This window comes from Myotis brandtii, unplaced genomic scaffold (genome assembly GCF_000412655.1).
Source record: "Myotis brandtii unplaced genomic scaffold, ASM41265v1 scaffold1297, whole genome shotgun sequence".
Lineage (NCBI taxonomy): Eukaryota > Metazoa > Chordata > Mammalia > Chiroptera > Vespertilionidae > Myotis > Myotis brandtii.
Window position 1 is genome coordinate 289621 of NW_005354584.1, and position 16566 is coordinate 306186.

Here is a 16566-nt window from a genome sequence, read left to right on the forward strand (position 1 = left end):
AAAGTAACTGATAGTGTATTGCTTAATATCTCAGGGACTCTAATTTTCATATGCAAATTAAAGATTATAGTATCTGCCTTACGTATCTCAAAGGGAGAGATGTGAGTAACAAAAAGAGAAATATTTAAAAGTGCCTTTAACTAGAAAAGTAATCATTACACGAATGGTAGTAGTTGTAGTAATATCTGTGGGAATAGTATTAATAGAAGTAGTAGTTATTGTTAAACCACATGGGTTAGTAGTGGTGTGAAAGAGGGACAATATAGAAAATGATATATTTGTACATACATCTGTAGTATCACATATTTCTTTAATCCTTAGTATAGTCAGCTAATATTCTTTAATGCTCTCAGGTTCCTAAACTCTGGTATGTTTTGACTTGACAAAAGATTTGCCAGGAAAATGATTATATTGTGAAAATATGAAAATATTTTATTCAATATTAACAATATAATATTAAATTAGGAGAGAGATTTGCTGCCCTATTTCACATTATATGGTCTATTCATTTACTAAATGTTAATGCAAATTTCTCCCAAACTTTAACCTTTTTCATAAAAATTGTGTTATTCATCAAATTCTGGAACTTGGGAAGGTAATTGAAAGTTGATTTCTTGCTCCACCTCTAACTTGTCCAAACTCAATGAAGTTTTCTTTCATTGTTGATTTAACATCCTTTCTACTCAGGTCCACTTGCTCCTTGTGTTGTTTTGCTTTAGACTGGCTGCTTTCTGTCCTTAATCTTCTGCTTCTTCTCGCTTGCCTACATTGACTGACAAGGGGTTGGTTTAACTGTCTCTCCAAGTGATTGGGAAACAGTTTTCACACACTGTTAAATTTTAGACCTGTCAAGTAATCTTGTTGCTGCAAATTGAATTTTTAATCTTGGACTAATATTGAGACGATGACCTTTGGTTGAGCATAGGTCCGCTTAAGCAAACTTAAGGTAGGGTTCTCTATTAGTATTTCTCAAACTTAGATCATTTGCTTCAGAATCAGTTGGAGTATTTAGGCCCTAAGACCTCCCGAGTCAGAATCTGCATTTTTAACAAGCTCTCCCTGTGATCCTTGTGTGCAAACTAAAATTCAATAATCATTGTTGTCAGTGTTGGAATCATCAAAGTAGTATGCTTACTTCTAAAGCAGCAACAATACTTTTGTATGTGATTAACATATGAAATCATACCAGACTGTGAGCTCTTCTAGAGCAGCAGACATAGCTTATTTATTTGTGCCCAAAGTAGGTGCTCAATGAATATTTTATACATGAATATTAGACTAAATCTACCAAGGAATTCCTCAGGCAACCCTTAGATCCAGCTTTGTCAATAGGGAGATGAAATGGTTAGAAAGCAGACCGGTCTGCTTAGTAGTCTTATTGTCTTACAATAATCATGGAGCTAAGAAAATAATTATGAAGTACTAGAGGCCTGGTGTATGAATTTGTGCATGGGTGGGGTCTGGCTGGCCCACCCCAATTGTGGCCTATCAGGCCAGGCTGGCCAAGGGGAGGGGCCGCAGGTGGTTGGCTGGCTGGCCCTGCCCCCTGGTTAAAGGGATAATTTGTATATTATTAGCCTTTTATTATATAGGATAATCATTTTAATAGTTTTTTAGGTGTAAAGTTCAGTGGCACTAAGTCCATTCACATTGTTGCGCAGCTGTCACCACCACCCATCTCCAGAAGTTTTTCATCTTCCTAAACTGAACCTGTACCCATTAAACACTAACTCCTTATTCTCTCTCTTCCTGGCACCCACCGTTCTACTGTCCGTCTCTATGAATTTGACGACTCGAAGTACCTCATATACATGAAATAGTGCAGTATTTGTCATTTTGTGACTGGCTTGTTCTGCGTATCATAATGTCTTTAGGGTTCGTCCTTGTAGTGAGTGTCAGGATTGCATTCCTTGTTAAGGCTGAATATTAGTCCATTATATGTATGTCCTACGTTGTGTCTACCTGTTCATCTTTAGATGGACATCTGGGTTGTTTTCACCTTTTGGCTATTGTGAGTAGTGCTGGTAGAACATTGGTGTACACATATCTGTGCGAGTCTCTGTTTTCAATTCTTTTGGGTAAATACCCAGAAATGGAATTGCTGGATCATATGATAGCTCCACATGTAATTTTTTTGAGAAACTGCCATTCTATTTTTCACAGCAGCTGCACCATTTACATTCTCACCAGCACTGCACAAGAGTTGCAATTTCTCCACATTCTCCACCACTTGTCATGTTAGGTTGTTGCTTTGAGAATTGCCATCCCAATAGGTGCAAAATGGCATATCATTGTGGTTTTGATTTACATTTTTCCTTATGATTAGTGATATTGGACATCATTTCTTGAGCTTATTGGCCATTTGTATCTCTTCTTTAGAGAAATGTCTATGCCATTTCTTATGCCATTTTTAAATTGAGCACCAGGAGCTGTCCCCAGGGGCAGAGCACCCTCCGTAGGCCCACAGCAGGAGGGAGGGGCTGTTTGTTTTTCTGTTGTTGAATTAGGAGTACTTTATATATTCTGGATACGAACTCTATTCCACGTGATTTGCAGATGCTGTCTTCCATTTTGTGGGGTTACTGTCCATCTTGCATTCTTCCTCCATTCTTCCTATGTACCCCACCCCATTTCACCTCATGTTGGAGCCACATGCAACTAATCTCAGTTCTCAGAGGCTGTGTTTTGCATTCCTCTATGAATTGTTTGTGATTTCTCCTTAGCTGAGGGGGGAGTTGGAGTGTGTGTGTGGGGTATGCCAGCAGCTGTGAATAAGACCGGTCATGTCAGGCTTCTTCACCACGCCTACACCAAACACTGTCACAGAGGTTATTGCTGCAGTCTAGACGCGGGTGAGCTGCTGCCCTGTATGAGTGACTGTTCATCATTTAGATCAGTGGTTCTCAACCTTCCTAATGCCGCGACCCTTTAATACAGTTCCTCATGTTGTGGTGACCCCCAATTTCATTGTTACAAATTGAACATAATTAAAGCATAGTGATTAATCACAAAAACAATATGTAATTATATATGTGTTTTCCTATGGTCTTAGGTGACCCCTGTGAAAGGGTCGTTCGACCCCCAAAAGGGTCTCGACCCACAGGTTGAGAACCGCTGATTTAGATGAAAGAGGATTTGGTTTGACCTTGGACTTGTGTCACATCTATGCTGCTTCTTACAGGCTCCATAACCTTTCTAAACCCAAACCAGTTAGCTTTCCTAAATCTCTGTCCCTTGGTTGCAGCACTGTTTGTCGGGATTGTTAGCCAGGTTCGGGTTTTCTTAGTGTACGCCCTGTTGTTCCACCTGGTCACTGGGTTGGTGCTGAGGGTCAGTGAAAAGCTGTAAGGAACGTCCTGGTCCCATGGAGGTAAAGTGCTGCCCACCACAGGCCCTGATTTTAGGACCCAAGTGGGCAAGGCTCCGAGGAGGGAAAGAGTTTGGGAATGGGCCACACCCTTGCACTTCAGATCATAACCTTCTTGCAATGTTTCTGGTTTCCGTTCAGCCAGAAGCAAGGGAGGGGTGCACCATCCCACTAGCCGAGCAGCTGGCTGGCCCCCTGGCCTGAGCCCGTGAGGAATACTAATGCCAGGAATCCTCTGCCCAGCAAAGCCTTGCAAGGTCTCGGGTGGGGATCTCGGCTGAATATTGGGATGGGATGCGTGCTTGGATAAGGACACCCCAGTCCCTGCTGTTGACTTGGCATTTTCCTGAGAGCTCTTGCTCTTTCCCCTTTCAGCTGGTCACAGGACACATGGATGAGGGAACCTTGTTCATTTTGCAGGACTTCTTTAGTCAAAGGCGGCCGAGGAGGAGGGGGACTTCTAGACTCCACCCAGTCTGCGTGGGCGCAGGAGGAGCACTGCGCAGGCGCCCCAGGACTGACACAGTGGAGGGCAGTGTGAGGGACTTTATTTGACGAATCCTTTATAACTACTCTCCCACTGCCACCCCCTGTCAAGCATGGATGCCACTTGGGCTCTGCGAGTGTTTGGCTGGGTACCTCCTCTTACCACTATGTGCCCCTTACCCTGCTCCTCCTCTGACTCCCACATCAGGCTACCCTTTCTGGAGACACCCATATCACTACGCTTGGCTCTGACCCCCCTCCCCGGCCCCCTCTTGCCAGGGTGCCCCTTGGCAGGAATGCCCTCATCACTGGTACTCTGCACCCGCATCCTGCTCTGCCTACCTAACTTAGGATTGGATTCTTCAGGGCGGGCAGGAGATGCCTGGTCCGCGTACCTGAATGACAGCTCTGGAATGGAAACAGTTTCTATTTTATAATTCCAATTTTATAGTTATAGTGAAAGACACACATATTTGTACCATAGCAATCCGTTGGCATGTCTTCAAAAGGAAAAATACAATGTGAATAGCGATTCAAATCAGAGGGAGGTTTTCTATTTTTTAAATATATTTTTATTGATTTCAGAGAGGAAGGGAGAGGGAGAGAGAGAGAAATATCAATGATGAGCGAATCATTGATCGGCTGCCTCCTGCATGCCCCCACAACCCAGGCATGTGCCCTGACCAGGAATCGAACCCTGACCTCCTAGTTCATATGTGGACTCTCAAACACTGAGCCACGCGGGCTGGGCCGAAGGGAGGTTTTATATTTGCAGTTTTACGGAGCAGGACCAGGACCAGGCAGCAGAGGCTGGCCATCTAGGTAAGGGGCAGCCTGCCCAGGCGAGAGAGGCAGCAGGCAGGATGGTGGAGGCGAGGAGAATTGTACCCCAAGTGGAAAGGCACTGACCCCCGCTGTCTGCTCCACCAGATGTCCAGGGTGCTGCAGAAGGATGCAGAGCAGGAGTCTCAGATGAGAGCAGAGATCCAGGACATGAAGCAGGAGCTCTCCACTGTCAACATGATGGACGAGTTCGCCAGATACGCCAGGCTGGAAAGAAAGATCAACAAGATGACAGATAAGCTCAAAACTCATGGTGCAGTTTTTTATTTTTTGTTTTGAATTTTTATAAGAGTTTATTTGAGCCAAACTGATGACATTGCCGGGAAGCAAGACCTCAAATGCTCCCCTCATGGTACTGTTTTCATTTGTAGTTTTTGGAAAGCTTCATAAGAGCTGATTCATAGAAAAACCTTTTCTGTGATGATTTGTAGAACACACGCACTGATTCTTGGATGTTTAAAGGTTGATATAAACCTTGAAGTTGTCTAGGAGAAACCCAATAATAATAATTACATTACTTTCTCTTTATTTTGCTGGTGAACCTTTGCTTTCTAACAGAAACATTCAGGATACTCTTAGAGTCTCTTCAGAGCCAACTTGAGAGGTTGTCATTTTCAAATTCAACTTTTCTGAGAGAAGCCTAGAAAAGAATCTCACAGTGAATTCTCAGGGGCTTTCTTTTTCCTTTTTCTTTTTTTTTTTTAAAAATATTTTTATTGATTTCACAGAAGAAGGTAGAGGGAGAGAGAGATAGAAACATCAATGATGAGAGGGAATCATTAATTGTCTGCCTCCTGCAGGCCCCCTAGTGGGAATCGAGCCTGCAACCGGGGCATGTGCCCTTAACTGGAATTGAACCCGGGACCCTTTAGTCTGCAGGCCAGTGCTCTATCCACTGAGCCAAACTGGCTAGGGTCTCAGGGGCTTTCTTATTCTGTTCTCTAAAAAGTGCTATCCGAGTGTAGACTCAGGTCTTACTCATTTTGATGTTTGCCACTGTCCATAACAGTCTGCTGTGATGACGACGATTTTCACAGGGCAGCCTGTGTGCTGAGAGCATGCACTGTGAGAGAGCTGTCTGCGTGGCTAGCAAAACAGGCAATTAGGCTCCCTTATGGATTAGTGTACAGTGTAGACCGGGGAATCAGGGAAGAACATTTAGTCCTAGTGATTGGTAAGTGCATTGTGAAAAGAATCTCTGATTTAGATGAATAGCTTTTTCTAAAAAATATATTTCATTGATTTCAGAAAGGCAGGGAGAGGGAGAGAGAGATAGACATATCAGAGATGAGAGAAAATCATTGATTGGCTGCCTTCTGCACGCCTCAGACTGGGGATCGAGCCAGCAACCTGGGCATGTGCTCTGACCGGTAATTGAACTGTGACCTCCTGGTTCATAGGTCGATGCTCAACTACTGAGCCACACCAGTGAGGCTAGATGAATAGCTTTAAGGTTTTTTGAAATTAAAGCTTCACATCTCCCAATCTGTATGTGATTCTATTTTATTTTTAATTTTTGAAAAATAATTTTATTGATTTCAGAGGGGGAAGGAGAGAGAGAGAGGTAGAAACATCAATGATGAGGGGGAATCATTGATCAGCTGCCTCCTGCACGCCCCCACACTGGGGTCAAGCCTGCAACCCGGGCTTGTTCCCTAACTGGGAATTGAACTATGACCTCCTGGTTCATAGGTTGATGCTCAACCACTGAGCCACTTTGGCTGAGCTCTATTTTAAATAATAGCATAGTGGGTGATGTAAGACATCCTATTTTATATGTACATGCATAATTAGAAAATATTTTGTGAGACAAAAGAGCACTTCTGGCCCTAGCCAGCTTGGCTCAGTGGATAAAGCGTCAGCCTGCGGACCGAAGGGTCCCAGGTTCGATTCCGGCCAAGGTCACATGCCTGGGTTTCGGGCTTGATCCCCAATGGGGGGTGTGTAGGAGGCAGCCGATCAATGATTCTCTCTCATCATTGATGTTTCTATCTCTCTCTCCTTCTCCCTTTTTCTCTGAAATCAATAAAGAAATATATTAAATAAAAAAAGAGCACTTCTGTGTATTTGAATATTTTCTTCTCCTTTCAGGGCTGATATAATCATTTCATCCTGTTTTTCCTTTCAGTGAAAGCACGGACAGCGCAGTTGGCCAAGATCAAGTGGGTTATGAGTGTTGCCTTCTACGTATTGCAGGTGAGTGTCCTGTTGTGTCACTGGGTCAGTAAAGCTGGTGATGGACTTTGCTCTACTTCGGCCCCTGGAATCCAGGCTTTTCCACCTTCAGCTGCTGTGCTGAGTGTCCTGCAAGCATGTAACTCCGAACACTCTGAATTTATAAGTTAGATGAAAAGCCTTTCTCTTGATTAGTGTCGTTAACTCTTGGGATTTTTAAGCAAATGAACGCCTAAGCAACTCCTCTGGAGTTCTTCATGTGGCCTTCACTCCAGCGCAGGTTTGGGAGGCTGGGGGTGAAGTGAGAGAAGCTTACTTAGAAATGGTGTTTTCTGAGATGGCCAGTGGTTTTGGCTGTTGCTTCCTCCATGGTCTACAGATGGGTAAGTGACTGTCTATTCTCCAGGTGGGGAACCCGTATTGTCATTCAAGTCCAGTACCACTGACTCACAACTTCCCTAGGGGGGGACTTTTACTTGCCTTACCCTGAGGTTGCGGATCTGCTATGGCTGCTTTAAATGATCTCTGAGGTTCAATGTTATGAATGATGTTGATTGGGGTAAAGGACTCAGGCTGTTTGGTTATAGTAAGTACTTTGATCCTGAGGTGCTGTCACTGATATGAGATAGGTTTTTCCAGGGACTGAAGTTAAGCCAGGGGCCCTCTTTTAATTAAAAAAAAAAAATTTATTGATTTGAGAGAGAGAGAGAGAGAAGGAGAGAGAGACACAGACAGAGAGACAGTCAGAGACATCGACTTGTTGTTCCACTTATTTGTGTATTCATTGGTTGCTTCTTGTATGTGCCCTGACAGGGGATCGAACCCACAATCTTGGCGTATCGCAGGTGTGGGGACCTTTTCCTACCAAGGGCCATTGGGATATTTGTAACATCTTCCGGGGGCCATACACAATTATCAACTTAAAAATTAGCCTGCTGTATGTGGTCAAACATTTAACTAACTCACCCCTGATGCCTTAATAGGGCCAGACCAAATGATTTTGCTGGTCTTATATGGCCCGAGGGCTGGACGGTCCCCACCCCAGGATATCGGGACAATGCTCTAACAAACCGAGCTACCCGGCCAGCGCCAGAGGCCCTCTTTTAGGGCATATTTGAGTGACATATTCAGGGCTACAGAGGGGACAAAAGACAACTTGAGGGAATGCTGCTGGGGAAAGGAGGGGAGAGAAGAGATGCTCTCACCATTTAAACTTGCAGAGGCCCACTTCTGCATGGGAAGGCCAGCACTAGAGTGTGGATGAGAATCAACTACTTTTTGAAGGATCCAGAGGCGTAAGGTTGCTTTTGTCCCTAGTACGGTGTATTTAGCATAGTTTACTTAAAAGAGATATTCAATGAGAAAAGAACACTTGTGTTATGGGAAATCTTCATTATTTATCAGCTAATTTAATAGTGTATCTAGTTGACGCTCAAACAACATCGGTTTGAACTGCATGGGTCCACTTATATGTGGATTTTTTTTCCAATAAATATATTGGAAATTTTTTTGGAGACTTGTGACAATTTGACAAAACTCACAGGTGAACCACTGAATAGCCTAGAAATATTGACAATATTAAGAAAAAGGTGCCTAACCAATGGACACAGACAACAGGGGGGTGAGGGCATGAGTGGGGGGATGGGGGGTAATGTGGGGATAAAGAGACATATGTAATAACTTAATCAATTAAAAAAATAAAGTAGAAATAAGAAAAAAAGAGAAAAAGGTATGTCATGAATGTATAAAAGATATATTTGTATTTTCTCTTCCTTATAATTTTTTTAACATTTCTCTAGCTTAATTGTAGGAACACAGTATATGATATATATAACATAAAATATGTGCTAGTCAGCTGTTTATCAGCAGTAGGCTATTAGTAGTTATGTTTTGGGGAGTCAGAAGTTACACTGGGGTTTTTGACTGTGTGGGGTCGGTGCCCCTAACCCGCATTGTTCAAGGTCAGCTGTATATGTTACCGGCGCTGTGGGCTGCAGGGACTGGATTGATAGGGCTTGGTCGTCGCTGTGGGGTGTCCTCTTCTCTCTGAGGACTGGCCGCGGGACGGCAGGTGGTTGGCACTCAGCATAGTGTCTTCGCAGGCTGCCCTGATGGTCTCCCTCATTTGGAAGTATTATTCTGTTCCTGTGGCTGTGGTGCCCGGGGTTTGCGTCTCAGCCTCGAAGGCTGGCTGTGAGGAAACGCAGATCCAGAGAAGTTCCTTACCTTGTCCGCTGTCACCGAAATGTTAAGTAGCAGAGCTAGAACTCAAGCCACGTCTGCTTCTGGACTCTAAGCCCATCCCTGCAGTCGACAGCCTGCTTATTCAAACACTACTTCCAGTTCTCAGATTCTGCAGTCCCTTTTCAGTTCTAGGCATAGCGAGGGCATTTATGGCTCTCGGCCATTTTTTTATATGTGAATGATAATTTCTTTTGGATGTTAAAAGTAGTACATGTCATTGTGGGATGACTAAAAATAAAAGAAAAATGAAAGAAAACTCATTAGCTATGGATAACCTCTTAGACTGTGCTATATTTTTCCAGTCTTTTTTTTCCTATTTATTTTTATACAGGGGTGGGCAAAAGTAGGTGTACAGTTATGATTACATGAAACACAGTTTATTCTTGTATTATTATTTATTCTTGTATTATATATTCCATTCGAACAACTGTAGACTTACTTTTGCCCACCCTTGTATAGTTAAGGTTGTCTAGCTTTTTGTCCCTTTTTACTTTATATTGTAAGCCTTCTCCCATATCAATAAACTTTTCTTTATTAAGGAGTTTTGAATAGCTGTTCTTCATTTGGATGTGTCATAATTTACTAATTTTCCTGTTAAAAATTAGGTCCTAATTTTTTCTACCAAGAATAATGCTATAGCACACCTCCTTTCAGCCAGTTTTTGGTTGTGATTTGTGATCATGCTGGAGGTGAATTACTAAATTAAAAGGAATGACTATTTCAATTTAACCACTTCCCTCCCCCACCCCCTTTGTGGGACTCAGCCTTGAGGGCAGTACTGGTGCAAGAGGCCACTCTTCCCGGCAGCCAGCAGGCCACTGGCCACTCTTGCAGCCTGTCTTCCTGTCTCTCATTGACCAGTGGGACAGGAACGGTGTGGGTAAACATTGCTTCATTCGTGACGCTCTTTGAGGAGGGAAAACCAAATAGTGTCACCGAGTGGTCTTGCAGCCTACGAATATTGTAAATAATAAAGCCTATTTCTCGGTAGAGAAGGGGAATTCAAACCAGCGCTCATGGTTCTGTATAATTCCTGCTTAGTAAGGAAGGCAGCCCTGTGAATTAATCGAAAGTCTGATGCATTGGAACCCACGAAATACAAACTTTGTCTTAGGCCAGCACTGCTCCAAAAGAATGGAACTACTCTTACTTCCTCTAAGACAGTGGTTCCCAACCTTTTTTTGGCCACGCCCCACCTAAGCATCTCTAAAATCCTGATGCCCCCACCCCCCCGTGACATATAATTCTTTTTTTTTCTTTTTTTAAAGATTTTTCTTTCTTTCTTTCTTTTTTTATTAGTTAAGGTATTACAAATGTGTCCTCATCCCCCCCATTAACCCCCAACCTCCCCCCATATAATTCTTATTATTCAAAAAGTGAACTCCTATTCATGTGGAGGAAGCCCAAAAGGCCATTAACTTGGTCTAAACAAGCTTCCAAAGAACATGGCATCCATAAAGAGAAAAATAAAAGAACAAAAGAAGTTGAAGTCCTGAGGAAGAAATCACTAAGAAATTGTTAAAACAATAATAATATGAAGTGATATGAAAAAATAGCAAAGTTTCAAAACATATAATAGAGAACTGGCATAAATGTCACAGTATGTATTTATATATTGTATATGAGGCCCCTAGAACCATAAGAAATGCAAAAGGTTCATTGTTAATAACTTATTCTCGAATTGCCCCCCTGTGGGGCGTGTGCCCCACGTTGGGAACAACTGCTCTAAGATGAAGGTAGCAGAGGCAGGGAATGTGGGCAGAACTCTTGCTGTGCTCTCACTTTGAATTTCTTTATTTTTAGGTGGTGTTGGAATCACCTGTTGGATTTTAGTCTGTAACAAAGTTGTGGCTATTATGCTTCATCCTTTCAGCTGAAAAAGAAAATGAATACAGCTCTGAGACTTTGAAAAATGAATTTTCACTTAGGTTAAAAATCTGACTTAAACTGTTTTATTGTCTTTAATTTGTTTAAGAAACAAAAGAGTGCAGGTTAGTTCTTTTGATGAACCTGCTTGTTCTTGGATTTTATGTGAGATTCTTATAAGAATTAAATTTGTACACTTGTCATTGAGGCAGAGAGGTCTGTCACGCCTCTATACTGGCCAGCAAAGCAGCAGATTTGTGATAAGAAATGGGACATTACAGGCATCTACATGTTGTTACTTGTGATTTGCACACTTGGCATATTTTAAGTATGCTTTTTAAAAATTGATTTCAGAGATGTGAAGGGAAAGGGAGGGAGAGAGAGAAACATCAATGCTGAGAGAAAATTATCGATTGGCTGCCTCTCATGCACGAACCCTATTGGAGATCAAGCCTGAAACCTGGGCATGTGCCCTGGCCAGAAATCGAACTGTGACCTGGTTCATGGGTTGACGCTCAACCACTGAGGCACACTGGCTGGGCATTCTCTTGGCATATTTTAAAGGTCACATTGCCAATTGGAAAGTCAACATTTTCTCATAATTTAAGTACTTTAAAGACTTCATACTACTTTTAATCCAGATTAGAAAGCAATTTAATATCACTACTAGAATTTGAAAATTTGTTTTTTAATCTCATGCAGCACCACTAAGAATAACACTAACTGACATTGCCTGTGCTTATCTTTGGTTTAAAATGTCATCTGTTGAGCAAGCCTTTGTGGAGTATTATCTCCTTATTTGAAGCTGTTATTTTTTCATTTCCGAGTTTTAGAAATGTATTTGTGAGATCATTACACATTGTTTTGTGCTTGAATTATGTGTTTTGTACTTAAAGCATTTCAAATGCAATGTATTTATAAGCATTTAATATTTATGCTCCATAGAACGGAACAAAGTTAAAGTAGGAAGCCTGATTAAATTAATTTAAATGGATACATGTTTGGCCCATAACGTATAATGCTGCTAAATATTTTTAAAACACTTCTTTACTAATTAAAATCTTTGCAAGTGCTTGTATGACTTCCTTCCTTACAGCCACTCATTTGCTATGACCAGTCTGTAACTGACAAGTGGCAGAGGGCTTTAACCATTAACTACGTCGGCTGCAGCACCTTAAAGCCAGATTCCATCACTAGTTTTGAAAAGATCATGTTCTTGTGTTCCTTAATGACCCAGGAGGGAGCTCACTGTGCTTTCTGCTAGTTGTACCATGAAATGACAAGGCGCTGTGTTACTTCAGTTTATTGGACTGGAGTGGTCTCAGGTTCCCTGATCATTCAGACTTACCTGGCAGCAGGTTGACGTGGCTTTGAGGAAGGATGCAGAGCCAGGAGCACAGCTGTTTCTACAGACAGCATCGTGCGAGCTCCGACTCCAGCTTCCACTGTCAGTCACCACAGGGCACACGTGGCCACAAGGGTGAGATGCCAACCTGACGGGGGGAGATGGCAGCAGCACAAGGAGGTTGCAGGGTCCAGGGTCCGTAGAGGCCACAGTCTGATGCCCACCTGTAGTGAGCTGCAGGCAGCTGGACGGGTTGCGTAGTCTCGATCGAGCGGCCAGGTGCACATGCCCAGGGATGTCCTTGGGACACTAAGCCGTTTCAAGCCTCCCTGACAAGACCTTTATTTATCTCCTAAGGATATATTCTCTCAGTTAGTACTGCAATTATGACAGATTTCACTGAGGCTAGAGGAAGAGATTTACATTTCACAGCTGTTAACGCTTTCCATATACATTAATAGTTAGTGAAGATTAAATAGGGGAAGTTTAAATGTTCGTCATATTTCACATAATTGTTTTTAAATAGATAATAAACTTGGTATTGCCCTAGCCAGTGTTGATCAATGGTTAGATCATTGGCCCGTGGACCTAAGGGTTTTGGGTTCAATTCCTAGTCAAGGGCATGTACCTGGGTTGCAGGTTCGTTCCCTAGGCCCAGTTGGGGTGGGTGCAGGGGGGCACCAATTGATGTGTCCCTCTCACCTTGATGTTTCTCTCTCTATCTCTACCTCTCCCCCTCCTCCCTCCCTTTCACTTTCTCTAAAAAAAAATCAATGGAAAAATATCCTCAGATGAGGATTAAAAAAAACAAACATGGTACTGAATTTAAAACAGAAAAGGATACATTTAAAAGTTCATTGGGGGCGGGTGTGGCATGGAGAGGGTCAATGGGGAAACAAGGGGGACATTGTAATACTTTCAACAATAAAGATAAATAAAAAACCCAAAAACATCTCCTGACCCTTTTACTGTTGTGTCACCCAATTTTCCTCTGTTACCAGTTTCTTATGATTCTTCCAATGATCCCATACATTTATGGATATTGATATGTGTGGTTTTAAAATAAAAATTTTAAATTATAAAAGTAGTACCTAAAAAAATAACTGGTGCTTTTTTTTTTTTTTTTTTTAAATCCTATTTGAAGAGTCCAGAAAAGGAATGAGGAAGCAAGGTCTCCCATGATTCCACAGAACGGGGATTACTGGTATTAATGTTTGTATATTTATGTATACTTATGGATAGCTATAGGTTTGTGTTTCTATTAAAAAATACTGGGTATAGATAGTTTCTAGCTTTAGATGAGACATCTTTTTGATTTAAAGTATCTAAAGCTCTCTTCATGCCAATTGGGTTTCCTGTATAGTAGTATTTATGGTAAATCAAGCAGGGAAATATTTCTATATACAAATCCACAATCTTTTTTTTTTATCCTCACCTGAGGATATTTTTCATTGATTTTTAGGGAGAGTGTAAGGGAGGGGGAGAGACAGACACATTGATTGGTTGCCTCCTGAACACACGCTGACCGGGGCTGGGGATCGAGCCTGCAACCACAGTACGTGCCCTTGACTGGCAAACTGTGACTCTTCAGTCCGCAGGCCAACGCTCTATCTGCTGAGCCAAACCAGCCAGGGTGAAACAGATGCTTGTTAAACCTTTTCACTCTATTCATGTCTACTAACCTATTTCCTGTCTCTGTGCTTTGATATTGATCAGTGCTTCAGATATTTTACTCTCTTCATTCTGGTCTCCTCTGCTGTTAAGCCTGTTTGTTGAGTTAATTTAAATTATTATATGTCTTCTGAGTTGTCACAGATGCTGAATTCTTATTCTTTTTAATTCATATTTTCAAAAACTTTTATTTCTTCAGACATTTGTTTTCTGTGTATAATTCCAATAGGTGAAGTCTTTGCAGATCTGGTCCTTATATGTTATTCCTCTTGGTTCTCTTAGCACTTTGTTCTTTTTGTTTAACTCTGTAGGAATTTCCTGAGGCCTGAGTTGAAGATAGGTTCTTCCAGCCCGGCCGGTGTGGCTCAGTGGTGGAGCATCGACCTATGAACCAGAAGGTCACAGTTCGATTCCCGGTCAGGGCACATGGCTGGGTTGCTGGCTCAGTCCCTGGTGTGGGGCATGTGGGAGGCAGCTGATCAATAATTCTCATCAATGAGGTTTCTATCTCCCTTCTTCTCTGAAATTTATATATAAAGGAAAACAAAAAGATAGGCTCTTGCAGAAAGGATTTGTATTTCTACTGCTCTGGGGCTACTACCAGCCTAGATCTCTTTAAACTTTACTTTTAGGTTCTATCATCCAATCCAGTTTCAGTCTGTCAAACAGGGTGAGGGTGGACTGGCCACAGTCTCTGAGTTTAAGACAGTTTTCTCAGCTTATTGAGGCTCGAGGCCTGGCTGGCCAGGGTTCGTGGGAGGGACCTTCTCTTAGGTTTCTACTTGGGCTGATGGATGTTGTTCTTTGGGTTTGGCTCTGGAGGCTTTTCTGATGTTCAGTTCTGTAGTTTTGGCAAATGCCCTTTAGGCCAAAGCTGACTTCAGAGAGACAGCCTCCCTGGGGGCCTCCTTTCACTTAGTGTTCACCAGCTGAACTGATTAAAGACATGTTTGTTCTAGAAAGGAAACCTTTGGAGCAGCGCTTGTCAACCGGTGGCACGGACCACTGGTGGTCCATGAGGTCCGAAAGGTTGGCGACCTCCGTTCTAGTTAATATAGCATTTTTAGCTTTTCTATAGCAGGAGCGCCAAAGTACCTTGTCTACCAGAGTACAGGAAATGAATTTCTTCTTAAGGAATATTTTTAAAATATGTTTTAATTCTCAGTGAACAGACTAAAAGGAATTTGAAATCTTAAGAACTTCTATTAGTGAAATTTTTCCCGTTTAAAATATACTGGAACTTAAAATGTTTTGTGGACCAATTCAGTCAGTCTCTTTTCTTAGTGATGCTAAGTGTTGAAAACGGGAGATTTAATCAGATTCTTGTTGCTCTCAGTAGCAGTAAAGTAAAATTGTACTTTATTCTCCAGCACTTTCTACACCCAAGTGTCTAAAATATTTCATTTAAAGTGGTTATTATTTCCATAAGCCAAATGCTGTTTATAGGTTAACATTGTTTTCTAACAATCAAATATTAACATTTATGCTTTGGTACTTGACTTAAAAATATTTATTATAAAAAATATGTTTTTATTGATTCAGAGAGAGAAAGGAAGGGAGAGGGAGAGAGAGATAGAAACATCCATGAGAGAAATATCATCAAATAGTTGCCTCCTGCACACTCCCTGCTGGGGATGGAGTCTGAAACCCGGCTTGTGTCCTGACCGGGAATTGAACCAGTGACCTCCTGGTGCATGGGTCGACACTCAACCACTGAGCGACACTGGCCAGGATGGATCGCTTTTTATTTAAAACATCTTTCCCTCCTGATTATACAGCTATGTTCAGTATAGAAAATCATAGAAAATAAATACACTGAAAATAAATTAAAAATTGACCACAATCTCCTTCCTTAGAGATAGAAGTTAGCATTTTATTATCTACTAGAGGCCCAGTGCATGAAATTTGTGCATTGGTGGGGGGGGTCCCCTCAGCCCAGCCCACACCCTCTCCAATCTGGGACATCCCTCTCACAATCCTGGACTGCTGGCTTCTAATCGCTCACCTGCCTGCTGGCCTGATTGCCCCTCACTGCCTCTGCATGCTGGCCTGATTGCCCCTAACTGTCCCCCCTGCCGGCCTGGTCACCCCTAATTGCACCCCACTGCTGGCCAGGTTACCCCCAGCTGCCCCCTCCCTGATAGCCTGGTCACTCCTTACTGCCCCCCCTGCTGGCCAGGTCGCTCCTCAACTGTCCCCCTCTGCCCACCTGGTCGCCCCCAACTTCACCCCCCGCTGACCAGGTTGCCTCTTACTGCCCCCCTGCCAGCCTGGTTGCCCCCAACTGCCCCCCTCTGCCAGCCTGGTCACCCCTAACTGTCATTTGGTCATCCCTCACTAACCCCCCCTGCCAGCCTGGTCACCCCACGCAGCTTGCTGTTCAGTCGTTTGGTCATTCCTCACTAACCCCCCCTGCTGGCCTGGTCACCCCATGCAGCCTGCTTGTTCAGTCGTTTGGTTGTCCCTCACTAACCTCCCTGCTGGCCTGGTCGTAGGCAGCCATCTTGTGAGGGTTAATTTACATATTACCTCTTTATTATATAGGACTAGAGGCCCGGTGCACAAAAAT

General features: G+C 42.7%; 1 protein-coding gene across 6 annotated transcripts in view; it reads left to right on the forward strand.

Annotated features, from left to right (window-relative positions):
• Positions 1 to 16566, forward strand: part of WRB (tryptophan rich basic protein) — a 39854-nt gene that overhangs the window by 19202 nt on the left and 4086 nt on the right. For 2 of the 6 annotated variants that reach the window (XM_014534371.1, XM_014534373.1), the window contains exons 2-3: positions 4784 to 4949; positions 6825 to 6892. The exons of 1 other annotated variant lie outside the window; for it this stretch is intronic. In XM_014534371.1, the coding sequence (XP_014389857.1) occupies positions 4784 to 4949; positions 6825 to 6892 (234 nt within the window). Of the gene's footprint in view, positions 1 to 4783; positions 4950 to 6824; positions 6893 to 10918; positions 11193 to 13470; positions 13531 to 16566 lie in introns of those variants that run through there. 3 more of the 6 variants (XM_014534372.1, XR_001360830.1, XR_001360829.1) reach the window with 3 other exon arrangements.